The sequence below is a fragment of the Ammospiza caudacuta genome, chromosome 8 (assembly GCF_027887145.1).
Source record: "Ammospiza caudacuta isolate bAmmCau1 chromosome 8, bAmmCau1.pri, whole genome shotgun sequence".
NCBI lineage: Eukaryota > Metazoa > Chordata > Aves > Passeriformes > Passerellidae > Ammospiza > Ammospiza caudacuta.
The window spans coordinates 29,672,247-29,698,809 of NC_080600.1; the positions used below are offsets into that span (position 1 = coordinate 29,672,247).

Here is a 26,563-nt window from a genome sequence, read left to right on the forward strand (position 1 = left end):
TGACCTTCAGTGCCTTCTGTGGGAGGAAAATGCACAGAGCAGCCAAGAACCTGCTCCCTGTCCAGTACAGTCCCTGCTCCATGAGCTCCTGGTGGTTTCCTTGCCCACCTCTCAGGACAGATGGAGACGATGCATGGAGGTTTTGTTCCTCTTCAAGGCTTTTAACAGTGTTTTAATGAACAATTAGCAAAGCTGTTCAGAAAGAAAGGTTGTTAAAATGTTGCTTTTTGCTGCTAAAAAATGTCATTATCCTTGACCTCTTTTTAAAATGTTTCTCAGGTTTAACATGAAGAAATAAAACCTACAAGGTTTACAGCAAAGGCCCATAAATTTGATTTAAAAGAAAATAACCTCAGAGTTGGGTTATTTGGTCAGTTTCCCATGAAAAATCTATGGAAAAAGTCCTCAGAGAGAGATGTACCCTGTTGAAATACTTAGTTTCACAAAAAGGACTGGTTTTCATAATAGGAAAACAATTTATGTAAGAAAATAAGAAACATATCTGATGAGAGAGTTCATATGGGTTTGGCTCAATAGGAGCTACTGGATCTGGTATTCTTATATTCTTACCCTGTCACACTCTTTCTGAAACTGTCAGTAAAGGATCTTGAATCCTATAACCAGGTAACTAAACAAGATTGACATGTCTTTGCTCTTTCCATTACAGGCACGGATTCATCGTTGTTCTTGAAGGCTTTCATTTGCAGTATTCAGCAGTTCAACAATTGCCCCATGCCTTCTGCTCATTAATTACATCAATGAAAGGAATGTATTTGATTTAATGCAGATTGTATCCATCTATGTCAAAAAACAACATGAGTGACACTTTCTAACATGAACAATGTATTCAGCAATAAGAGGAATGTCACAGTCCTTTCCAGGATGACAATAAACTGATAGATCTTGGAGTTTTTAAAGCAGAGATAAGGTAAATTAATTCAGATTGTTCCTCCCAGTGCCAAGTCTGAAGCTGATGCCTTGCCAAATCTACTATAGAAGTGCAAATTGGTGAGGAAAAGCAATGAGAGATATGAACTTGTCACTTGTTTTCCTGTTGCTCCAGACAGTATTTCAAACCACCTACTGCAAAACAGCTGCCTCTGTGGCACACACATCCTACCCACAGAGAAACCCAAGCACTCCTTTTTTCTCAGCTTCCACCAAGGAACAAGTGCAGGTCCCTCCTGAGAGTGAGCTGCAGGTGATGGCTTCAAGGACCTTACCTATGGGTAGTAGCACAAGGAGGGAGGAACTGGAAAGGACATGGAGGTGCCTGGAGGCCCAATGAAACCTTTCACAAGGCCAGAGGGGCAGATAAACTGACTTACTGCTATCCAAAATGTACAGCACTCCTGCCCTCACTTTTCAGGAAAGGACCAGAGGTAGCACTAGGCAGACAATGTCTGGTTCAAAAACACTATCTGACCATGCCTTTACCTATCAGCAAGCTCACAGGATACCCCTATCTGCTTGCCTTTCTTCCCATAAATGTTGTTGTTCAGGTCCAATCACAGCAAATAGTTTCACAGTGGTGGCTCTGGAAACTTAATCCGTTTTTGCCTAGAGAAGTCATCCAGTTGAGCCAGCAGAAGTTTCAGTGCAGCCAGGAACAAGAAAGATGAACCTGTCTTTTACCAGACACATTTGTTGGGCTGAATTTTGAAGCTGAGGCTGAAGTACATGGGAAAGAAAATTACTGAGGACAAAAGATGGAGGGGGAGGAGATATTCCTTATGAGATCTGCTCTTACAGTCCTGAAAAATTCTGGCTCTGCAACTGTTCAGAAGACTGGATCACCAGTGTCCCCTTCATCTTACCTGAGCCACTGCTCAGCCAGCTGCAGTGGACCACTTGAGATGACCAAGACAATCAGTCCATTAAAAAGAAATGGTCATCTACATTTTGGTGAGGGACTCTGATTAAGCACCAGGCTCCTGAACAATGCAGCTTGCATTGTCCAGGTATTGCTCTCCCTCTGCCTAACCCATAAGCTCAGAAACCAGCCAGAAGACACTAGAACAATCACTCAGTCTGAACTCTTACACAAAACAGACCACAGAGCCAGCCCCAGTAATTCCTGCATGAATACACTGCAGTCCTCTGGAGCCACTGGGAATACAGGGATGGAAACAATAGCTCGAAAGAACAAATCAAACTTATAAAGCAAAACAAAAAAGGGGGGGGGGTGGGAGCAATAAAAGTCACGATGAGTCAAGGAGGCAATTATGTGTGATATCAGGGTTCCTTTGGCTGGGGACCAGCAAGAGACACTGTCTGCATTCAGCCCCTGGGATGAGCATGACAGAGCAGTTTGTGCTGCAGAGAATTAAGTCTCCAGACAGGAGAAAGGCAGCCATCCGAGACTGGGCCAGGCCTTACTCAGACACGCACAAGTCATTAAGCTAATGTCTCTTAGCTAATTGCACACACAGAGACATATCCTGCAAGGAAAACAGCCTGAGAAACAGCCTCACGGAATGGGCATTAAACAAGCACATTAACCAGGGAACAGTAATCCCTCCTCGGTGCCAGCAGGGTGTGAGGCATTTCTCATCCACAGGACCACAGCCATTCAGTCATGCTCAGCCCACAGGAATCCCACAGAAGCAAGAAACTGCAAGAAGCTACAAGCCCCCCATCACTGCTTTGTGTACAATGGCTCAGGGCAAAGAGGAAGAGATGTGGCTGATGATATGTGTATGCTGTTAAACACACCTCCCGGGAAGGGACTGTGAGCCCCAGGTTTAGATTTAGTAATGAAATCATGAAATGTGAGCAGCAGAAGGAGCCCAAGACTTCTGGGTATTTGCAGCTCTGCCTGTTTGCTCAGTGATTCAACACAGCATTACTGGGCTTCTTAGAAAAGGGCCATGAGTCATCTCATCTACACCATTGGTTCCTTCCCTCTCCAGAAAGCCCCCAAACCAAGAGGGTGAACATGGGAGAACAACAGTTTTCTGAATGGAACCAGTTGGCCTCCCAGATTCCCCCATCCTTTCTCATGTCAGTTATCTGTGAGCCTCAATATCCTCCAAGCAGAAGTGGAGGATGCATAGCCTGATACCCTCAGATGTCAGTGCTTGAGAGTGAAGAGCTGATGGTTTTTAAAGTCAAAAACAGAAGAGACATCAGAAGGACATTCTGCTTTCCCTCCTTTGAACACTGACAGCTCTCCCCAAGCCACTTCTGACAAATGCTTGCCTAATCTCCAACTTGGAACTTCCCAGACGTGACATTACTATGACCTCACTTCATCACTGTGTGGCCTTCCTTATTGAAGGGAAATTGTTCCTATCACAGAATTTTAGAATTTTATTGCTGGAAAGGACCTCTGGAAGTCTCTGCTCCAAGCCTAACTCAAAGCAAGGTCAATCAGATCTACATGGCCAGAAGATGTCCAACCAACACTCAACCCGCTGCTGGAGTTTCAGTCATCATTTCTTGTTAGGTCTGCAGTGAATACAGAGAACCAATGAGGCCATTTCACCTTACAGCAAAATATCTTGTGTATTTAAAAACAAATGTTTTCAAAAAGGCTCTCCTTCTTCAGATCTTTTAGCCTTTCCTCATGAACACATAGGTCATGTGTTTAGACTGATGATCTTTTATGCCTACTTCCCACAAATAATTTCCAGTCTGCAGCCACACAGATCCTGGAGCTGCCAACTCCATGAAGGCTACTGTGACTGTAGCTGGGAAGAGTCAGATGCCTCCATGGCTTCCTCCATGGAGAGGAGAAACAGAAGAAAGGCTGGCAAAGCAGAAACAGCTCATCAGATGCTCTGAATACCAGCCTTCCCTTGGCTCCCTTCTCCTCACATCTCTGACAACCTCAAGCATAAAGATGTGTGAAAACTCCACATGCTCAGTTTAGCTGCTGTACTTCTTGCTGTGCCAATATTCTGTGCTCCAGCTCTTTCCCAGGGCTAGCATCATAAAAGAGTGGAAAACCTAACTCACGAGACCATAGTGTTACTGTTATCTAACTGGACCATGCTAAAACCCCCCCCACCCAGAGGAGAGCCCTTTAGTGTCATGAACAGGCCAAACAGAGGCCAACTGCTGACCAGCAAAGTGGGAGGAGAGACACTCCTGGCAAGATGTGCTCCTCAGGATCCACAAAAACTAGGACCAGGTTTCCTTTGACTGTAAGCCTATGCTTGGGTATCCCCTGCTCTGCAAATTCCTTTGTGGCATCACCCCCATCCTCTTCCCAGTCCTGTCCTGGGAGGTGTGCTTCACCATCCCTCCTTGCCTGTCCCTATCCCCCAGAGCACTTGTTACTTTACCAACCATGAGAAAAACCCTCACTGGAGTTCTCTTCCACCTGCCCTGTGTACTCCCCACATCTTCCCCCTCCCCAAACACATGCATTTTAGGGCCAAGAAATTCCTCTAAAACAGGAGGTGCTTGAGGACAACAGGACTTTGAAAAGAAAGGGTCTTGCCATGTTAACTAGAGGTGCGTGCCAGCCAACAGCCCAGCCCCTAAACACACAAAGAATTTTGACCTCACATAGTGAAATTTCCTAGAACTTTAAACCTTTGTTGTTGTTGCTGCTGTTGTTGTTGTGTCATTGTCATCCTCTCTCTGGCTCTCTCTTGCTTTTCAATTTTCCACTTGGCAACCGTGTTGAAATGATGCAAGGGAGCAGCCGCTGCTAAACTGCAAATTATTAATTAGCTGCCAAGGAGTCTGTGCATGACTGCACGCAGGGCAAGGGGGGCTCTGTCCTACATTACAAAACCAACCGACTGCCTTGGCACTGCTTTTCTGCCCAGAGATATAATTTAGTGGTGAGTCTCCATTTGTTCCAGAACTGATTCCTAAAAGAGGAGGCACTTGCACAGTCTGCTGAGGGGGAGAGGGGGAGGATAAAACCAAAACAACTCCCCGCCCTTGGTGACCAAGGACTGATCCTTTAGCTGTTTAAACTCTTTCCAAAGAGCCTCAGTTGCTGTTAGAACAAATACTAATTGTTCTCAGCTAGGGGCTGGCTATTTATAGCCTGAACAGGCCATCCTGCTGTGAAATATCAATCTGATAAAACTGGGAATGACTTCAGGTGCTCAGGGCTACTCAGGTCTCTAAGTTTTTTTAAGACGTATTGCCACCCCAGTAAGAGAGCAGACACCCCTCTGCTGAGACAGCATGTCTGGCCACATGTGCCCTCCTGAACTGCTGCAACACAACTGAGAGTAGGTTTGCACAAGCTGTGGCTGAAGGCGCTGAGGTTTTTGGTGCTGTACATACACTTTGCCCTAGACATGTCTCTGCTCACAGAACCTCATAGTTTAAATACTGAAGACCAACAAACATCCCAGGGGGGATCTGCTCCAGTGGGTAATTGCCCTTATTGTTAAAAATTAACAACAAAACAATAATCGTAGACAGCTGGGCCTTTCGTGACTTTTATAGCAACATTCCCACAGCTCCGCAAGAGACATTGTTTGGGATTCACAAATAAATTTTCACCCCAAATCAGGATAAATCTTTAGTCAACCATTTCAAATACCTTCCCAAGAGAGAATGGTCATATCCCAGTGGCTCACCATGGCATATCTTCCTGGCATGCACATCTCTGGCAGTGGGGCTGAGGGGCTTTAATGCTTGTGGAGACAATCTCCAAACAATTCTTGTACCCCCAGAGCTGCTGCATCCCTCATTTTCTTTGTGTTTTAACTCACAGAATTTCCTGGCCTTGACGTTGACAGAGACTTGTGAGCCTTTGGTCACCCCCTCCTTCCAAAAGATCATCTGGTGGCAGATGGCCCAAGGCAAAGGGAGGCTCAAGGGGAAGTGTAAGCATACAAAAAGCTACAGCCAGTTCATCTTCAAGGAAGCAGGCAGGGGTGACCAGGAGATGGACTAAAACTGAGTAGAGAAACAACCCCAGCTCCTGCAAGCCAAGCTGATACCTAGGGAAAACTGATGGGAAGGGTGGAGGGAGATCAGCTGTGATGATCTGCATCCTACAAAGCCAAAAAAGCACCCTTGGCTTGGAATGCTCTGAGTGCCAAACCTGAAGTGGTCTTGAGACTGTTATTTGAAGGCAGATCTCAGCTGCACCCTGCTTGTCTCAGGCTTGGGTGTCTCATTCTTCTACCACTCATAACAATTTGTATTTCTGTGTGCCAGGAAGTGCTAACCAAGACTGAGGGTGCGGGCTTGCAAAGCCTCCTGCAGCTCCCCGAGATGCTGTGGCTGATGTCTGACACTCCACAGCCTGACATGAAACCACAGCAGGGTGATGCAAACCATCACATAGACCCTGTCAGGATCAGCAGGAACAGCCAGTGCTCAATTCCTGCCCTGAGAATCAGAAACTTGGTAGTCCAGACCAAGAAACATCCCTGGGGAATTTGCTCCACTGATTAATCAACATCACACTTAAAAATTAATAACAAAATAATGATAGTAGGCAGCTGTGCTTTTCCTGCCTTTCATAGTAACGTTCCCACAGCACAATGAGGGACATTGTTTTGGGTTCACAAACAGCTTCTGGGACACTTACACATCTTTATCTCTTTTTCCATGGCTTACCTCTCACCTGCTGGACCAGCCTTCAATAAATCTAACTGTCTGGCAGAAAAGTACATGGGTTGGCATGGCAAGGTTTTGATAGCAGAGGTGGCTTCTGTGATAAGCTTCCAGAAGCTTCCCCTGTGTCCAGCAGAGCCAATGTCAGCCAGCTCCAAGATGGACCCACAGCTGGCCAAGGCTGAGCCCATCCACAGTGGTGGCAGCACCTCTGGGATAAGGGATTTAGGAAGGGAAAGAAAAGAAGTTACTGCACAACAGAGGGAGGAATGAGAGGAACAGACACCAGCTCAGTGAAGAAGGAAGGGCAAGAGGTGCTCCAGGTGCTGGAGCTGAGATTCCCCTGCAGGACATGGGGAAGACCATGGTGAGGCAGTGGTGCCCCTGAGGCCATGGAGGAGGGAAAGAAAATCAGGAGTGGAGCTGTGCCTGGGAAAGAAGCAAGGGCTGGGAGGAAGGTGTTTTAAGAGTTTGGTTTTCATTTTCTCATTACCCCACATTGATTTGATTGGCAATAAATTAAATTAATTTCCCCAAGTCAAGTCAAGCAGCTTTGGTGGGCACCTGGCAGCCACCACACAGACACATGCAGCTAGCTTGGTCCTAGCTTGGGGGAAGATTAGCATTCCTTCACATTCTGGGATATGGAAAGAGTTGCTCAAACCAGGCTCATGGCAACCTTTTAGACGTCGCACTCAGAGTTATGTAAAATATTTTTCCTGCTTTGGTAGCTGGCAAACTTTGTTTTATAAGACAAATGGAATTTATTAATGCAAAATATTTATCAAGTCTTTTTGCTTTTTTCCCCAAGGGAGTAGAGAGGTTGATCAGCAGTCTTTCATCTTTGTTGGCTTCTGAATGTTAAAAATGCAGCTGATTTAGAGCAAAACCACAAGCCAGAGTCTGTCTCATTTCTATGCAACCCCTTTTTCTGCAAGTGATGGCAAGTTTTCCCTTTGACAAAGGTACCAGTTCCTGTTGTGATGGCAGGGAATGCTCCTGAAATGTATTCTCAAAGGCTTGGGTGATCTCCATGCTCCCGATGAGCAGAGGTAACAGGCAGCATGCAGGATCCTCTGTGCTCAGCTTGCCCCAGTGGGCAAAACAAGAGGATGTTCCATGCTTTAAGGGCCTCACAACATGGGAGGGGTCCATGTAAGGTGAGAACACACCAGAGAAGGAAGGGAAGCAGTAGAAAAGGGCAGGAAAGTACATTGACCAAACAAAGTAGCCTGATTACCATGTACAATCACTCTCTACCCTCTGAGAGCAAAAAAGTAACACCACCAGCAGCTCTATCACCATTTCTTATGCCTCAGATTCTCCAAGTGAGCAATGTGAAATGACTTATCACTGATGAAGGTATATATTGTAAAACCATCATTGTCTTCACCTGCTAAGCACTGGTGCAGTAATAATAGTCCAAACCAAAGTGATGGCCAGGCTGCTGATGGGCTCAGATAAAAAGCCTGTTTTTAGGGCTGTGAATCTTCCATATCTGTTTGATTGTTTACCATCTTCTATCTTTTTCTTGGACTGTTTTGTTCTTTGTTTTGACAGGTACCAGCATAGTCTTCACCTGAGGTCCCCAAGGAGCACCACAGCATTTCTGAGCATTTCTGTCAGAGGTGGACCTACTTTGGAACCAGCATCTCCTGCTTGCTGCAGGAACTCGCAGTTTCATATTCCTCATGCAAAAAGAAAAATACATCTTCAGCTGACTAAGGTTAAAAATTAATTGTTTAATGCCTAGATTATTTATTTGTTCCTCTTCTTTCCTTGCATGATTTGGGTCTAGTTTTCATTTAAGGATTTTTTTAATGTTCCCTTTACAGATTTGCCTTTTAATCTCAAATCTAATCCATCATAGTAATAGTAGGGACAGTTTCAAATGCAACCACTTGAATGGAAAAAGACATGACTGATAGAGCCCAAGATCCTATCTTCAAGCAATCAACTTGCCCTCACAGCTGGGATATTAGAGACAATCCTTCTTTGCATCAGAATGTCTTCCTTCAAAGGTGAGGCCCAGTAGTGGGTGGCAGCTTGGAAGAAGTATATTCAGTGAAAAAGGCAAGTGCCCTCTTGGCCCATCACTTAGCATCAAGTATGTTTACTTGAAGGAATCAGGTTCTCTCTGCACACTTGCAGAGAGCTGAAGCTGTTCCAGAATTGCCTGAAGGGCAGAGCAAAGCTGTGACTTGCAGGACATTTGTCTCAGGGTGGGGAAGGACTGAAAAATAAAACTCTCGTCTTACAATAGGAGGTTTAATCAAAGAAATGGAGAAGGGTCACAGAGCAAATTCCTGAAACTAAACTCATGAGTTATAAATAAATATTCCTCAGTGTGAGCAGAGGTCCCTTCAATAACACCACTGCTCATTCCGGGCTGCAGCGTGATGCACTCAGGCTCTGGCCCCACAATCAATTCCTCTGCAGCACCTTCCCTGCATCCCACATGGAGCATCCTCTCCATGAAGAGGAGGTAGGACTGAGTACAGGGAGGGGAATCCAACCCCCCAACCTGGACACAAAGGCTTGCTCTCAAGGTGTGCCCATCAGATGATTGAAGGCCAGGAGAGCAAATCAGGGGCAAAGCTCTCCAAATGCTCAGGCAGGATTGTCTGCAGTGAAGCCAAAGGGGGATGTGTAACCTCATACTGATTGATGAATGCCGACTGTCCCAGGGTAAGGCTTCCTTCAGGGAGACATTGAGGTTTCCAGAGGTGCTGCTCTGGCTTCTCGCTGCTTTCTTTGCTTTGTAAATTCCGGATGCCAGAGCAGCGCAGCTCTTTGCCTGGGGCAGAGGGAGAGGAGCAGCCCGGTCTGAAGCTCTAATCTCGGGTCCTGCCCGGCTGCAGGCACCACCTCCAGGGCTGCTTCTCACCCGGATAAGCGCTGGGGAGGAAACAAAAGGGGAGCATGACAACCTCATTCACTTGCTAATAGGCTACTGGAAGAAAGACATCAAATCTACAATTGCCATGCAAGAACACAGTCCAGCTTGCTAAGAACAGAGGAAAAACAAGAATGGCAAAGGAGGAGAGGAAATGGATTAGGTTTTCCACAAGCACCCCGAAATCCATGCGTCTTACTCAACAGGAGCCCGGGAGGTTGAGCAGGGCTGTGACACCAAACTGTTGAACACGAATCAAGCACCTTTTTTTGGCTCTGGTTAGAAAAATCCTTTCTTGCAGAGCTGCCATAGTTCATGTGCTTAGAGCAACAGCGTACAAAAAGAAGGGTTGGGGTTTTTTGGGAAGGAAGGTGGAAAAAAAAAAAGAGCACAAACCCTGCACTGGGAAAGCCGCACCGATGAGCTTGTTAACATTTGAAGAGACTGCTTGGCATGATTCCTTACACAGATTCCTGCCAAGAATTTGCAAGAGAAAAGTATATTTAGCAATCCAAGGCATGCCAAAGCCTTGACAAGAGAAAAAAAAAGCTTTTTGAATATGTGGAATAGCAATTAGACATTTTCTAAGCAGCCATTTTCAAAATGCATCCAGGCATCTAATAAGGGCACCTGAGGCATATCCACAACTCTGCCACACTCCATGGCTCAAAAGACATCCGCTGAGATCAAATACTCGGAGCAAGGATGTGTTACCGGTGGCAACTGCCCACTTCCAGAGCACTGGGGCCAGCTTCAAGCAGGCACCTCAAGCTGTTGGAAATACACAATCTCATGCCGCTGCAAATCATTTTGTAGCATCCTTTAAGGAGCCATTTTTCCAAGGAAAGCTGGGTAGCAGAGAGATGTCACCCATAGGACTGGCTTCATCCATAGGAGCTGGGCCAGCTCTGTGATGCAATTGTCCCCCAAGTGGAGCTGCTGAAAATCCAGGTAGGATGAGCAGCAGGTGGAAGCTAGGATAATACATAAAATCAGATGGTGACTTGCAGCCCATTGAAGTGGTGCTCACATCATTCTCTAAATCTGGCTGCTTCTCTTGTTGTCCAGTGTTCTGAGCTGCATGCAAAGCCAGCAATAAACTTCCTCACTAAATCTCCTTTCTTTCTAGGGAGAGACCTGGAAGATAATCCCAAGACCCGGTTAGTCTGCACCAGGAAGGTGACTCACCTGCATCAGTCACTTTTGTTTCTGAAGTGCCATTGAAATCTCCTAGGGATGCAGCATGGAGGAAGGAGTTTAGGAAGGCCATGAGCAAGCCTTGGTTGTGCTCAAGGAGGAAAGCAGCTGGCCATACAACAAAACATTTGATGGCCATGAAAGTTAGAAATCACATTGGAATATGCTCCTTAAAACATGGTGCCTATTGCTTATAACTGCGAGGCTGTGTTACAGTCAGATTCCTAAGACACCAAACCAAAAGGGAGCACCTGCACAGAGGCTGAGTTCACACCACCCTTAAGTCAGGACATGCAGAAAGAGCAACCAACCAACCTCTGTGGCTGAGGTTTCTCATTCCTGTAAGCCCTAAACTCCCAGTCTTTAATATGGGGCATAGCTCCAGGGGTGCCCCCAAAGCTTAGCATTGTGATCCCCTACAGACCAAACAGGGTGTTGGTCACCAAGAGGGGGCAGGAAGCACAAAGGGGGAAAAGCCAAAGCAATTATTTTGTTTTGGAAACAAAGAAATGCTTAACAGAAATCAGAATGAGGAAAGCTGCCCTGAGTTTGTTCAGTTTTTTTTATTTCCAAGTTCCTTTGGGCTCCTAAACACCTTTTGGTACCTGAAATGCCATGCTGATTACAGCTACCATCCCCTTAGGTTATATCCTTGATCCTGAAAGAAAAATCCCACGGGACTGGTAGGTTGCTCTGAGAAAGAGGTCCCCTTCTCACTTGCTCTTCAAAAGTAACCAAGATAAACTAACCTGCACAGCCACATCTACAGAACATTCAGTCAGATTCAAAGTCTCAGTTTCCATCAAACCCTTCTCCAGTTCCCAGAGCTGTTGTAATCCAGATGGGTCTGGCATTGCCATAAACTCACACCTTCCAGGACAGGTATCAGCTCTCTGCTGCTACAGCATCTAAGACAACTCTACCCCGGTTCCTGACTAAGGTTTAACAGCAAATGTACTGAAAGCAGTAAGCAATATTGTTTAGAATTCCTGTTTTCACCCTAGATTCCCAGAGGAAATGCCAAATTTGGAGAACCACCTGGCTGAATCACATAGTTGTCAATGTAAATTTCTCCTAGTATATACACAGCATTTGGATTGAGAACTTGTGATAGTGTTCACAGGGGTTCTTGGATGAGGGAAGAGATGAAGGATCTGACTCCATGTTTTAGAAGGCTTGGTTTATTATTTTATTATATATATTACATTAAAACTATACTAAAAGAATAGAAGAAAAGGTTTCATCAGAAGGCTAGCTAAGAATAGAATAGTCAAGAATGATAACAAAGGCTTGTGGCTCGGGCTCTGTCCCAGCCAGCTGACTGTGATTGGCCATTAATTACAACCAACCACATGAGACCAATCACAGATCCACCTGTTGCATTCCACAACAGCAGGTAACCATTGTTTACATTTTGTTCCTGAGGCCTCACAGCTTCTCAGGAGGAAAAATCCTCAGGAAAGGATTTTTTACAAAAGATGTCTGTGACAAGCACTGACACAAATTCAGCTTTGCTAGAGGTGACCAATGACTACAAAATCCTCATGTCCAACCTGCCCTTTCCTATTTTAACCTCCCGATGCCTTCTGTCACAGACAATCGAAGAGAATGCTATGATGTGTTTTGGGGGGGAGCAGGAGCCGCTGAGCTGAGCAGCTGTGGCCGGAGCCCAGGGGCGCGGAGCCGCTGACGGGGGGATGCAGCGGAGCCGGGGATGCAGCGGAGCCGGGGGATGCAGCGGAGCCGGGGGATGCAGCGGAGCCGGGGATGCAGCGGAGCCGGGGGATGCAGCGGAGCCGGGGATGCAGCGGAGCCGGGGGATGCCGCGGAGACGGGGATGCAGCGGAGCAGGGGGATGCCGCGGAGCCGGGGGATGCCGCGGAGCCGGGGATGCCGCGGAGCCGGGGGATGCCGCGGAGCCGGGGATGCAGCGGAGCAGGGGGATGCCGCGGAGCCGGGGGATGCCGCGGAGCCGGGGATGCCGCGGAGCCGGGGGATGCCGCGGAGCCGGGGGATGCCGCGGAGCCGGGGATGCCGCGGAGCCGGGGGATGCCGCGGAGCCGGGGATGCAGCGGAGCCGGGGGATGCAGCGGAGCCGGGGGATGCAGCGGAGCCGGGGATGCCGCGGAGCCGGGGGATGCCGCGGAGCCGGGGATGCAGCGGCCGCGCAGCAGAGCGGCAGTGGCGCCCGCTGGCCGCTCGCAGCATTGCCAGCGCATCCCTCCCTCCTGCCTGCCTCACTTCGGGGAAATGGCACTGGCTGCCTCGAAGATTCACCCACGCAGAACGCCTCTGCCGAGGAGCACGCCGGGGTACCACGGCATAAGATGCCCAGGGGATCTGTGGGCACAGCCCATCCCACAGGGCTAGGGATGACCACACAAGGTAGGACCACACAATCCAGGTCAAAAAGATCGTCTCGCATCCTTATCTCGTCTTTGTATTTCTACCCTGCCCAGCTCCAACCTCTGCAAATATAAATCCAAAGGGAACTAATAACCTCTTCAGCAGGAGTAGAAGTCGTCTCAGAGAAGATACCTGTGCAGCCATCCTGGGGTATCAACACAGTGAAACATATCCTCTGCACCTGTTAATGAATAGCCATCCGTACTTAGAGCAGTTGAGAAAGCTTCATCAGAAACCTGTACTTCAATTACGACCTCTGCATTAATGAAGAAAGCACAGAGGTGTGCAGAGTCATGTCTCACCACCTGGAAATGTGACCCAAGCACACTGAATCAAGAATAAAAAGCAATGTGCAGAACCACACTGTCCTGCCCATGAGAGGATGCAACATTCCCACGGGGCAGGGGCTGATCTCTCTGGTGGTCAGTAACAGGACCCAAAGGAACATAATTAAGTTGTCAGGGGAGGTTTAAGCTGGATATTAGGAAAAGGTTCTTCACCCAGAGAGCGGGTGGCACTGCAACTGGCTTCCCAGGGAAGGGGTTACACCACCAAGCCAGCTGGGATATGAGGATGTGCAGATTGATATGAATGACACCAGATACCTGAATGCATGAATTGACTTCAGTAAGGGAAGTTTGAATTAAAAGGAAAAATGAAAAGTTTGGAAAACAAGTTCAGGTGACTGAAGTCAAACTTGTGAGCCACAGACTTTTTGCAGCTTGGGAAAAAGTTCCTACTTAGGTCCAGCTTTGAATTAATATTTTGAAGATGTCAGGCTCTTTAATGAATCATTATTGCTGTGGCTTATCACTCCCCAAATCCATGTAAAGCTTAATTTGGAATAAAAATAAGCAACTCTGCTACTTTCTTGCTATTTTTCCTCCAGCAGAAAAAAATGTTTATAAATTTTGTTAATAACCAAAGTTATTAACAAGACTTTTGTTTTCTGACCTGTATTGCTAGGGATGGGAGATGCAGCCACCAAAAAAAACCCAGATAAAACCAAATTGAAATTCACAAGTCAGACCATAAAAGATATTCCAGCATCTTGACAGTTTAAATGGATTATTTGTAGGCACTAATTAACTCAAACAGCAGCTTTTTCAACAAGACTGAATGCCCAAAGCATTGGCTTAACATGAAAATTTATTGTTGCAACTCAGTGTGGATTAGGTGACTCAAACATCTGGACATGAGAGCCTGCTACCAGACCAGGGAGCAAAGTGTTCAGGTGGGGTAACCCCGAGATCTGCACACACCAGAACACTCCCAGCTATCTGTGTGAGGTGCTGAAGGATTAGCAGCACCAGCCATCTTGCAGCACATGGCCCAGTTTCTTGAGGAAATGGGAAAAGACAGAGATGTTTTATGTGTTCTCTCTTCCCCCCCTTACATCTGCCCATTCCTCCATTCCTTGAGCTCTACTCTATTCCTCGAGGTACAGATGTGAAGGACATACCAAGATGAGCCAGGCTTCTCCAAGTTATTTAAGCTTTCCTCAGATTCACCTCAGCGCATTCAAGCAACAAAATGTGCAATTAACTAGAAAGGAAAGTGGTTTTTAATGGTTTCCCCAGTAACCAGGGCCACTCAAACTACTGGATAGCACTGCTAGTGTCCCCATAGCTAGACCTATAAATACAGAGCAGTGCACTGGGTTTGCATGGCAAGGTTTGGCAGTGGGAGGGCTGCAGGGCGGCCTCTGGGAGAAGCTGCCAGAAGCTTCCCCTGCCTGACAAAACCAATGTCAGCCCACTCCAATGTGTCCCACCACTCGCCAAGGAGGAGCCCATTGGCAGTGATGGTGGTGTCTGGGGTAACAGATTAAAGGAGAAAAAAACCCAAACAGCAATTGCAGCCAGAGAGGGCAGTGAGAGTATGAGAGGAACAGGTCTGGAGGTGCCCAGGCCACTGCAGCAGAAACAGGAGATGCTCCAGGCACCTTTGAGAGACTGAAATTTTAAGGGTTAATGACAAAATCAGCCTTTCCAAAAGCAGCTGGTGAGGTGCAGGACTTTAAATCAACTTTTGTTTAGCAACAAACTGGTTTTGAGCCAGGTGAGGGAGAAGGGCATTGAGCAGCAGATCCTTCGAGATGGGAAAATTCTTTTTAGCATGCAAATGTCCTCCCTTACACCACTGGCTGAGATGTAAAACTCCTCCTCCCTTTCCTCCCTCCCCTGAAAGGTACTGGGACACCCACATGCACGGGTAGGCATGACAGCATTCATTCCTGCCTCAGCGAGGATGATGTGAGGCAGCTGTCATGGCTTGGTCATAAACCATCAAAGAGCCCCGAGGCACCCCCAGACCCATTTAGGGCCTGGACTGCACCTGACCCACAATGTTACATCCAGTGGACACCCCACCCCCCTCAGGGGAGGAACCTGGGCATTGCCACCACACCTGAAGATACTAACCCAGTGAACTTTTGTGTTTCAGGGGCTCCCCACCCCGCACAGACAAACTGTGACCATCATCTCGACTAAGGGACGTTGAAGTCACCCACAATCAAGTCTTGTCACTGGATCCATGGGTGGTATTTTTCACATTTTACTCTTTTTTTTTCCCATTATTTGCTTACATATGTATTTTTCATACTTTTATGGTGCTCTCTCTATAGCTAATCAAAACAGCTACATACCTCCTTTCCACTGCAACCAAATTATTCTAAAATGAATCTGCCATCCCAGTCCTACAGCCCATGGAGGCTCCATGCTGAAGCAGGGCTGTCCAAAGGAGGCTGTGACACTGCAGGAAGCCTGCAGTGCAGCAGGCCTGTGGCAGGACCTGTGCCCTGCAGAGAGAAGAGCCCAGGAGCCCACGAGGAGCAGGTTTGCTGGCAGGACCTGGGATGCCATGAGGGACCCATGCTGGAGCAGAGGAACTGAGAGGAGCTCTCCCCCTGAGGAAGCTGGAGCAGCAGAGTCAGCATGTGACGGACTCAGCCCCCTTTCCTCATCCCCCTGTGCAGCTGCTGGGGAGGGCAAGAAGAGTAAAGCTGGGACTTGGAAGAAGGGAGGGTGATTAGAATTAACATTTGGTCTTATTTCTCATTATCCTACCCTGATACAACTGGTAATAAATTAAACTGATTTCCCAGGTTGGTCTGTTTTGCACATGACAGTAGCTGGTGAGGCATCTCTCCCTGCCCTTATCTCACCCCACAGACCTTTCATTCTGTTTTCTCTCCCTTGCTCAGTAGAGGAAGGCAATGACGGGGCAGCTTTGGTGGGCAGCTGGCACTCACCATACATAACAGACAGGACTTTTTGCAGAAAAGACAAAAATTATTCCACTCCATCATCATCATCCTTTTATTGATAAAAGGATAGCTCTTGACAGTGGAGGAAAAAGGATGTTTCACAAGGAGAACAGGAAGTAGCTTCTACTGGTCTTTCAGTTCCTTCAGTCTTCTGATGGCAGATTTGACTGTCACTGCAGAGGTGGTACTGGAGGGAGAAGCAGAGTCATTTGCATGTGGCAGAACAACTGTGCTGGTGTTGTTTATTTTTGAGAAAGCACTTATCATTTCCAACTGTTATAATCTGACTGCGCTGTCAAACAGGGTCTAACTCCACTTTGATTTTAATTTTTCCTCACAACACAGCGTAGGCCTGGCTCCACAAAGCACATGGAACTTCAGAGGCTGCATCCCAACCCCAATCTCCCAGTCATGCACTGACCACGAGCACCAGCGTGTGGGCTCAGGTCCCTCACAACTGCTACACGCATGTGGGGCAGGAGTGTCTTCTACAGGATTGTGGGGGAAGGAGCAAACAAGGGGAGCAAGCAACTGCACCCTCACAATAAAGGGTATTATAACTCAATTTTTTTGCTTTTACAACAAAAGGAAAACTTGAAAATAACTTATCTTGGAATAAATCTGGCTTTGCCTATTGCAAAGAATAGCAATCAAATTTTAACAAAACAGGCAACTTCCCCCATTACTATCTCAAGACAGATCCACTTAACGATTAGTAGATCAAAATTAAAAAAAAAAAAAAAAAAAGAAGTCAAAAGCTGTATTATGCCACAGCTATGTGAGAATAAATACTGATTAGAGCTCCTTCATTTCCTTACTTGTAAGTCCAGGCACCACCAGCAACTGTCTTCATGCAGGACCCGCAGTGCCAGATACCCACAGCCTTCCTCTTCATCTTGGTCTGGAACAGAATTACAAAGAAAAAAAATAAAGTCACTCTCCATCAGCTGAAAAAGCCGAACAAGAAACTTCAGGCAAGGCCTTCACAGCACTCCTACAAGCCAAGTTTAGACAAGAAAGGGACAGACAATCCTTTTACTCAAATTCTGCAGACACTTCTGAAACACTTGCATTCAGATATGAACTGGGTCATTTCTGAAGGCATCATCAAAACTTTAGCTTATTGTGAAGGAGAAAAATAGTAAGGAGCTACCTTGGTTATAACAACTGATATTCTCTCTGGTTTGGTGCTCATGTAACCCCACTGTTCCCAGGACTCCCTGGGCAAGCCCAGCTTGCTCAACCAGACCCACTTCCAACAGCATCTGAGTGAGTGGTGAGTACAGAACTCCCTCCCCAGGCAGGAATCCCTCACCCTGCAGAGGTGACAACAGGCTTGCCCACACCTATGCCTGATTTAGGCCGCTCTGCAAACTATGAACATTCTCACTTCATATATGAAAAGCAGTAAGTTAAAAACAAACAAAAACCCAACAACAAATCAAAGCAAGTAAAAACCCCATGACGAAAATATTTTTACATTTCCAGACAATTTAAAGATTCCTACTCTACAAACAGCAATAAAATTATCTGTGCAAAGCATAAGGTGATGGACCTTTCAAACTGTCAAAAACTAGATCTAACAGAAAATTTTAATTATGTACACATGCAGGTAAGATCACTTTCTATCAGAAATTCTTCCCCATCCAGAGTTATACAGCACACAAAAGTAAGCAACTGCCATCAGAAGTTTAAAGTAGAAAAAGCAAGCTCTGTTCCTCTGCCAGGTAAGCTGTAGAAAGTTACCGAAGGGGAAAAACGTCCAACTTAAGCCTTAACTATCAAGATAACAACTGTGATGCTTCAATTCTGTCAGGTTTCTTTTATTAATTATGTAAAACATATAATATGGCAACATTGCTCACTCTTTTGCATCATGAAATGTAATAATGTTTGTTTTCATTTAACTACTACTAAACATTCATGTGAAATGTCTACTCTCTTTTTCAAGGACTCTGACAGCAGCTTAAAGCTCACTACACACTAGTCCCTGTCTTGCAACCAGGCACGTTTCTTTTCAGTACAAAAATTACTGTTGATGCACCTTTCTGGCATCAACAACAATGCGATTTTTAAAGACATTTTTTGGGGGAAGGAGCTCTCTCACCTTGCCACAGAAGGAGCAGGTATACTTGGCATGCTGGCTGATTTCAATCTTCTTCACCATTTTCCTAAGGGATGCACCGTAACGGGTCCCATATTTACCCACGATCCCGACCTTCTTGGTGCGCTTGGCCTGTGGGGAGGCAAACCAGAATGAGCTCCAGCCCTACAGAGACAGCTTTCTCCTCGCTGCTCCCCTCTCCCAGCATGGCAACTGAGTGCTGAGCACCTACAGCCGGGCTGCAGCCTGGGAAAACTGAGTATGCACAGGGTGCGGCTGGAAGGGCCACCTGGTCCAGCCTGCCTGCTCAAGCAGATCGGCCCGGAGCACACGGCACAGGAGGGCACCCAGACTGTTCCCGAGTATCTCACTGAGGGACACTCCACACCCTCTCTGCGCAGCCTCTCAGTGCTCGGTCACTGCACAGCGAACTTCATCCCCGTGCTCAGGTGGGACTTGCAGTGCATCGGTGTCTGCCCGTTTGTCCTACGGCTTGGCACCACCAGAAGAGCCAGGCTCCTGCCTCTTGACAGAAGAGATAATATCCGTACGCTATTTTAACTATCTAATTATATACATTTATATAATGAAATCCCCTCTCAATCGCCTCTTCTGAGGCTGAACAGGCCCAACTCCCCCAGCCTGTGCTCATGAGAGCCGTTCCAGTCCTCCAATCCTCCTCGCTGCCCTCCCCTGGAGCACTGGCGATGAAACGCCACCGGGCTGGTGCTGCCGCAGCCCCGCAGCTCCTGCCGGGCACCCGGGGCCGCCCACACCGAGCAGAGCTCCGTCCGTCCCGGGCCAGCCGGCGGTGACACGGAGCGCTGCAGCCCCGCTGTGCCCGCGCCCCGGCTGCCATTCCCCTCACCCAGGCCGCCTCCCTCCGGCCGCCCGACCCGAGCGAACCGCTGTCACAACGCAGCGCGGAGCCGGCTCGGGGACGCGGCGCATCCCCAGCCCCGAGCTGCCCCGGACGCGCCCCGCGGGCTCAGCGCGGCGGTCCCGGCGCGGATGGAGGCGGATGGAGGCGGACGGGCCCGGGCTCACTCACCATCTTTAGCCGGGGCCGACGCGGAGAGGGAGCGGCAGTGCGCAGGCGCGGGCGGGCCGGCGCGGACGGAAGTGACGCGGAGAGAGCGGACTCAGCGGGACAGAGCACGACCCGCAGGACGGACAGGCAGACTGGCAGACAGCCGAGCGCGGGCTCAGCGCTGCCGCTCAGAGACCGTGTGGGGGCTCCCTCACTGCGACACTGCCGTGTGCTCTGTCAGGGCCCTGCTCGAGCAGGGAGGCTCGAGCGGATGAGCAGCGCGGTCCCTTCAGCCTGACCCATCCTGTGGAACCCGTGTGAGACCCAGGCGGTGCAGGGGCGCCAGCACCGCCGGAGCTCACATTCCTGGGTTTCCAGCGAGGGAAGTCGCAGCAGAAAAGGAAACTGGGCAGTTCCATTCACTCAGCTCGTTTTTAAAGAGGATGAGCAGCAAGTCAATACAGGGACAGAAAACGTGCCCAGAACTGCAGAAAAAGTAAATATAAAAATCAACGAGAATGAATGCTTATAATAAAACATATCAACCCTAAACCATGAGGTTTCAAGAGTTTTGTCATCAGGTCAGGTCTTAACCTGATTTCCTAATTTCCTCGGGGTTAGCCAGTGCTGAAACCACCAGCCCTGAAAGCCCTCGTGTGCCACTTCAGAGGTGATTCCCAGTCCCAAAACACACAGGGAAAAATACAGCAGTGCCACGGAGCTGCAATGCTTGTAAGGGGATTAGCAACTTATTAGCCTCCATTAAGAAATGTAATCCAGTTAGCCTGAGAGCTTTTCCATGCGCAGAGGAAGCTCCCGTCCGTCCCCTCCTGCCAGAAGAGGGCCGGAGCTTCCCAGTCCCCAGGTAATTGCTGCAGGTAATTTTCCTCCATACCCACCCTGCCTGCCTCAAGCAAGGACAGCACTCTTGCAGTCTGTTTAGCTAAGAGGGAATCAAGGAATCGAATGTACCCAGCCACTGTGTTACTTTCCCTGGCTGGGGTCTGTACTTTTAAGAGATGCTCATGGACAAATGTCACATCCCTTCTTGGCTCTTGCTCTGAGGGTTTGAACACTGACGTTTTTAATGCCCTCTGTCATGCCAGGCTCTGCATTCCCTGCTCATCCCTGCAAGCTCTTGTGGGAGCTGGTGGGCCAGAGCAATGTTTGAGATGAGGGCTCAGCAAGGCTTTAGGCAATGGTATTTATATCTCCCTCAGTTGAATCAAAATTTCATTTGCTATATCCTACGAATAAATCTGCCCTTTTCAGATCCTCGTCACAATGATGACTCACAGGATACAGCTTTGATACCAACATATTAGAAAACAGAAAAAAGTAATTTCCTTTGGCTGCCTAGTGACTATATGGTTAAAAAATATAAATTGTCAGCCAACACATCCAGAGAATCTACTGCTCTGTATGTACAGAGTTCAGGTTTGCTGTGACAGTGCAGCACACGGCCATATCCATCATCTACCAGTGTCACAAAGAGCTCTGGCAACAACCAAACCCAGCCACCCTGGGTGACAGCACATTCCCAGTGCCAAAGGAAACACACATTTATTTCCAAGGGACTGAGAAGATGAAGGACACAGGCCAGCACAGCCATGTCTTGATAGTCCACCTCCTTGAACTTTTCAGGTCACGAAGCTAGCCAGCCTGAACACTTAGTTGGAACTGCTCCAGTTTATTGATGTATTTTAACCTGTTGTTGCTGTTTTAGCATCCTCCTTGAAAACACACCTTTCTCCAACACGGGTGGGAGCACTGATGCAGGTGTACAAGCAGGCAACCAGCCACAGCAAGATGCTCCAAGATCCAGTGAGATGAGTCCTTCCCTTTCCTCTGCTGGTTTTAGATGATGCCAAAAAGATACAGCTCTACCATCTTCAGCTGGCAGGTGCAGGAGGCCCAGGAGTGCTCCATGTTCCCGAGCCTGCTGTGGGTCCCATCCTGCACACTGCCTTGCAGAATTCTTCAGCAAGCCTTGGAGATCCTGTCTGAGCCTGCTGCCAGCTGCCCAGCCACCTCCTCACCAGATAAATGATTGACTAATGGTGCCATTGGAGTAAGGCCTGCAGTCCTTCCAGTCCCTTGAAGTAATCACTAACAGCACTTTCCTGAAAGCTTCTTCTCCCCTTTTTCATGTAGCAAGGATAAAAAGTGGATCTCAGGTGTATCTGAAAAACCTCTGTATCTGGGCAGCAAACCAGCTGAGATTTTATATGTCCTAACAAATGGAAGGTTCACCTGGCATTTCTCTAAAAGGGATTTATCAACATACAAACAAGATGAATCAAGTTAATAAGAAGCAGAATTCTCCAAGGATACTTTCAGTGTATCTTAGGAAAGTACTGTTTTGAAACAGCTGCAGCTTTACAAAGAAGAGAACTACTCCCATAGGAGACAACAATATGGGTACATAAATAAGGCCTTTTGCATTTTTGTTTTTCAGTCAGCAGACAGCAACATTTCTCACCCCTTACTCAGAACAACCCACTTTGCAAGTAGAAAGATCACTCATCCTACAGAAAGATTAAATACTATGTGTTCAAGATGACAGACATTATAAAATGTCAAAAAGTGTGTCTTCATCACCTGGGCAGCTGTTGAAGTAAGAGCAGTGATGGTTAACTCAGCCTCAAACCCAGAGATAAAGCATTTCCTCCAGCCACAACACCCCTTGCCACTGCTCACACCCCAAAGCACCATCTGCAGGCACGTATGAAATGCAGCACAACTGTACATGCAGCCTGTGGGGCATTTCCATGACCTCACCAGCTGAAAATGGAACAATCAAACCCTTCAATGCAGGAAAGAATACCTAATGTTACCAGGTTGATCTGACAGCACAAACATTTTTCTCCTCTGCCTTGCAAGAGGTATTTTTGTCAGTGTCTGGTACCTGCACAGAGCCAAGCACATCACCTCCACAGCACGTTAGCTACTGGCCTCCAGGAGATAAATGTAAGCCTTCAGTTTGCCACCTTTTGTACAGATTAAAGTGTAAAACACAGCCAACTGGGAGATGGAATGCTAAAATAGAGAAAGTACCCAAAGTTTGGTACACAACCTAGAACAATTTTTTTTAATTTAAACAGTTCAGTCCAGAACCAGTTTCTTACAAAACAAGAGCAAAAGTCTGCCTGTGTCCCCTTCTCATCATTCACCTGTAGAAATCAGTCAAGTCTTGAAGAAAACACCCACCCACCCACCCCAGTCAGGGTTAACCCCTGGCAGTCAGCACAAGCTTCCCCCTCTGCTGATAGAAGCAGCACATGCCATGGAGCAGATCCTAATATTCAGCATGAGGCCAGAGATGAGTGTGCCGAGGCAGACATGTGCCTAAAACAGGTAATGCACACTTAGTGGCAAACAGCTACATTACTTAGCTCAAGGTGGTAACTTCCTCTTTTCCCTCCTCTTCCCCACCTCCACAAAACATCAAGATCTGTTTGGATCTTTTTTCCTCAAGGCCAAATGGAATACCCAAGAGCCAGTCTGTGAGTGATTCAAGTAATGGCCCAATTTGCCAGTGAACAAACTCCTAGAAATAAATACTTTTGGAAATGGAAAACATTGTTAAAAGCACTCTGCAGCTGTTGATGAGTTGGTTTTCTCAAGAGTTCTGCCTTGGGGACAGACAACCATTATCTGCCTTTTAAACAAAACAACTGTGGAAACTGACATGCTGAAACACAGCAGAATGATACTTGCCCGTGTCCATTCAGTCATCAGCAAAACCAGGACTGCAAACCCTGCAGGCTGCCAGGTGTGTGCTGCACACCTGTCACAGTGTCAGACTGCCTTCTCATCCTTTGAGATGAAACATGCCAGAGATACAGAACATTTCAAGTCTTTTATTTTCAAAAATTCAAAAAATAATATATGATTGCTTTTGGTTTTTCTTTTTTAATAAAAAAAATAATCTCTAAGCTGCTATTTTTAGCTGTCACCATTTACACTTCCTCAATACGCCGCTTTTTTTTGGGACTCACTGAACATGCCTCTGCTTCTCTGTCTTGCAGGGCAGTGCCAGAGTCAAACTCACAGCCAGCATCAGCTGCCTCCAAAAACAAAACATCATCAGCATCATCTCTGCTCTCAGAGAAGGTCTTCTGGAAAAGGTCAAAGATTGTCTTCTGCTTTGCATCTGTCTGAGGAAACAGAACAGAACAGGATCTGCATCCACACTGTCATGTAAAACACAGTGAGCAAAATCAGAGGACACTCCCCTTACACAGTGCACATGTGTGTACACATCATACCTCACATGATACACACCCACATGTTTCTCATATATTACAAACTCTAAGACATATCTATGACATGCATGCTAACAGGTTTCCTTGCAAGTAGCAGGCTTGGAACTTCTGTGGCAAGGCATGGATCCTGGGAGGAGCTGAACAATCTGGTCTGTGGCATTAAAGGCAGAACAGGTGTAAGGTCACCTGAGCCAATCTAGATGTACACAAGCCAAAGCCCATCCAGCCTCTCCCAGGGACCACCAATATTCTTTCAGGTCAATTACCTTAGGACAGTAATTAGTTGACTCAGCTGTTTCAGAGAAATTGGTTTCTGAAAGACCAGCTTCACCCAGCACTTTGATCTTCTCCTGAATCATTGGCCTAGGAGTGATAAACAGATATTAATGAAAGGAAAAAAAAAAATCAAGGACACTGCTTCATTTACTATGTAGATTAAAAAAGGATACAACTGGGAATAAAGATGGCTTTTCTACTAAACTTTGTTGCTTCCTTAACCTGTCCTGGTCTTGGTTATAATCACTGTATGCTGTCTTAAGATATCAATTAAATTAAATTAGTAACAATTAGAGGATTTTGGGCTATAGACCTTTGGAGAACACATACGTCCAATAGAGAAACTAGTTGACTGAGGCAACACCAATGATGAATTTCAAGGATAACTCCCAATGTACAGCAGGAGAAGAATCCATCACTGGCCCAAGAGGCTGAGAGGTCCCAGCCATACCTGCACACTGGACACTGAAAGATGCCAAGGCCACAGCACAATTAGTGCATTTACCAAATAGCCTTGCCCTCTTGTTCTTTTTCTTGTCTTTAAAAAGATGCCACTGTCCTTTAGACAGCCATATTTCTTCCCCATTAAGCACTAATGACTGCACAGACAGCATTTCACAAATAAAGGCAGAATTACTGTCATTAACTTTCCATGAAATTTGGGTGATGCATCAGTTTCCAGATCCTTGCATTGTAGGGTTATAATTACTTGCCATCATGATAGTCTGGGAACTGCACAAGTTCACTTAGTTCATTCATTCCTTTAAACAAGGTAATAAAGATGTAATTTTGGATTTAAATGAAGCAGCTGTGGATAATTTCTTCTCATCATTTGCAGGTCAGCATCCTTGCAGCACTAAAGATTCCTCAGATCCTGCCCACCCCCAGATGTCAGATTCCCCAGCCCTAAGGACTAATGTCCACTGCTAACTCTCACTGAAGCCAAAAAGCCTCAAACCACAACTACCCAGAGGTGGGTCAATAGCTTTTACATCTATTTGAAGGGCTCACTGAAGAGCAAGAGGAAGGCAACAGTGCAGTCCTCCTCCACAGCTCCTTGTCCAAGCACACAGCAGCCAGACTGCTCCTCATAACTGATCTACAATACACTGAGAACCATCTCCAGTGTCTGCTGACTTCATTTCAGTCACAGCACTTTACAGGACCCTCTCTAGCACAGGAATGTTCTGGACTGGTACCTAAGACAATTCCTCCTCCTTACACAGAGACTGTGAAGGTTTTAGATCTATCAGCTCTCCCAAAATTTCTCTTGAGAACCCTTTCTTTGTCAGGTAACTACTTTTATTCCTCCTGCTTGTCAGCCACTCAGTCATGTCCACTGCAGGCAGGCCATGCCACCAGCTTGCAGCAGCCCTGGCACACATTGATCCTCCCCTCACAAGCCGTGGAAATCAGTACTAGCATTACCCCTCACACCACATCTGTAACAGACAGTGGAAACATGTCAGGAGAACCAAAGTGTCTTTCTCACTTCTTACCATAAGTAGTCATCTGCTGTGCCTTTAGCCACCAGGTAGTGAACATTAACAGAGCTGGTCTGTCCAATTCGGTGTGCCCGATCTTCTGCTTGGATCAAAATCTTAACGTAAAAACATGACAGAAAGTGAAAACTGCAACATTTGAGAAACAGCGTAAGCTCAAAGAACAGAGGATCTCACTAATTCTGCTTAGCAACTCTTTCTTATCTGGATCCCCTTAAGACCTGTATTCTCAAACAGAGTAAGCCAAGAAGTAATCTGGTCCACCAGGTTCCCAAAAGGCACTGAACAGTTTTCCAAAGTTGAGGGTCAGTACTGATGATGAACCCTTTCAGGAGCAAACCCTTAAGAGCTTTGTTAAATAAAGACAGAAGCATGTTTCCCTTTTGTGCTATCTTCCCCTGCCAGCAAGCTGTGTAAACCAGCCTCACAGGTTCCAGCCCAGACACCTGTGGTTGCAGAGCCAGCAGACATCAGAAAGAGACAAACGCTAGAGAAAGTTGCCTGCCCATTATATCTCTTAATCAGCAACATTTCTCCTCTCCAGGGAACATCCAACCCCTGTCCCCTCCAGGACACTCACCCCTGGGTTCCAGAAGAGCTCTGCAAACACCACCAGATCTGCAGCAGACAATGTGAGGCCCATGTTTGCAGCAGTGAGGGAAAGGACAGCCACAGCCTGCTTCTCTGAGAGCTGGAACTTCTGGCACAGAGTCTGACGCTCAGCTGAGGATGTGGAGCCGTCGATGCGAATGTGCTCAACATGCTGTGAAAGGGCAGAAGATGCTGTTTAGAGATCTGCTGTCCCCTTTCTTGCATACCTCTTCCATGTTTTAGTGGATCCCATGTCCAGTGCTGCCACTGAGCAAAGTCACCAGTGCCACTGTGGGTTATAGTCTGGAATGTTATCTTAAATCATTCTTCACACTGCCCCAGCATGATCCAGCATGCTTTAGGAGCATCAAAGGAAATCTCACATGGAAAGTTAGACAAACAAGAGAAGTCAAGAGAAATGACTGGCAGGTCTATCAACTCTCCCTACAGTATCTTACTTCAAAAATGTAAGAGTACCACAGAGG

At 47.0% G+C, this 26,563-nt stretch overlaps 2 protein-coding genes across 5 annotated transcripts in view; both read right to left on the reverse strand.

Moving 5' to 3' along the window:
- Positions 1 to 16,332: 16,332 nt before the first annotated feature.
- On the reverse strand, positions 16,333 to 19,517 carry RPL37A (ribosomal protein L37a). The gene is made up of 4 exons (XM_058809808.1): positions 19,463 to 19,517; positions 18,415 to 18,543; positions 17,126 to 17,208; positions 16,333 to 16,494 (listed from the first exon to the last, which is right to left on the reverse strand). Exons 1-4 carry the CDS (start codon positions 19,463 to 19,465, stop codon positions 16,431 to 16,433), a joined length of 279 nt encoding a protein of 92 aa, XP_058665791.1. The 5' UTR covers positions 19,466 to 19,517; the 3' UTR covers positions 16,333 to 16,430.
- Positions 19,518 to 23,344: 3,827 nt separating this feature from the next.
- SMARCAL1 (SWI/SNF related, matrix associated, actin dependent regulator of chromatin, subfamily a like 1) overlaps positions 23,345 to 26,563 on the reverse strand; it is a 35,491-nt gene continuing 32,272 nt past the window's right edge. For 3 of the 4 annotated variants that reach the window (XM_058809534.1, XM_058809535.1, XM_058809536.1), the window contains exons 14-17: positions 26,068 to 26,250; positions 25,485 to 25,585; positions 23,976 to 24,072; positions 23,345 to 23,601 (exon numbers count right to left, since the gene is read on the reverse strand). In XM_058809534.1, the coding sequence (XP_058665517.1) occupies positions 23,404 to 23,601; positions 23,976 to 24,072; positions 25,485 to 25,585; positions 26,068 to 26,250 (579 nt within the window). In that variant the 3' untranslated portion in view covers positions 23,345 to 23,403. The remainder of the gene's footprint in view (positions 23,602 to 23,975; positions 24,073 to 25,484; positions 25,586 to 26,067; positions 26,251 to 26,563) is intronic. The other variant, XR_009275000.1, reaches the window with a different exon arrangement.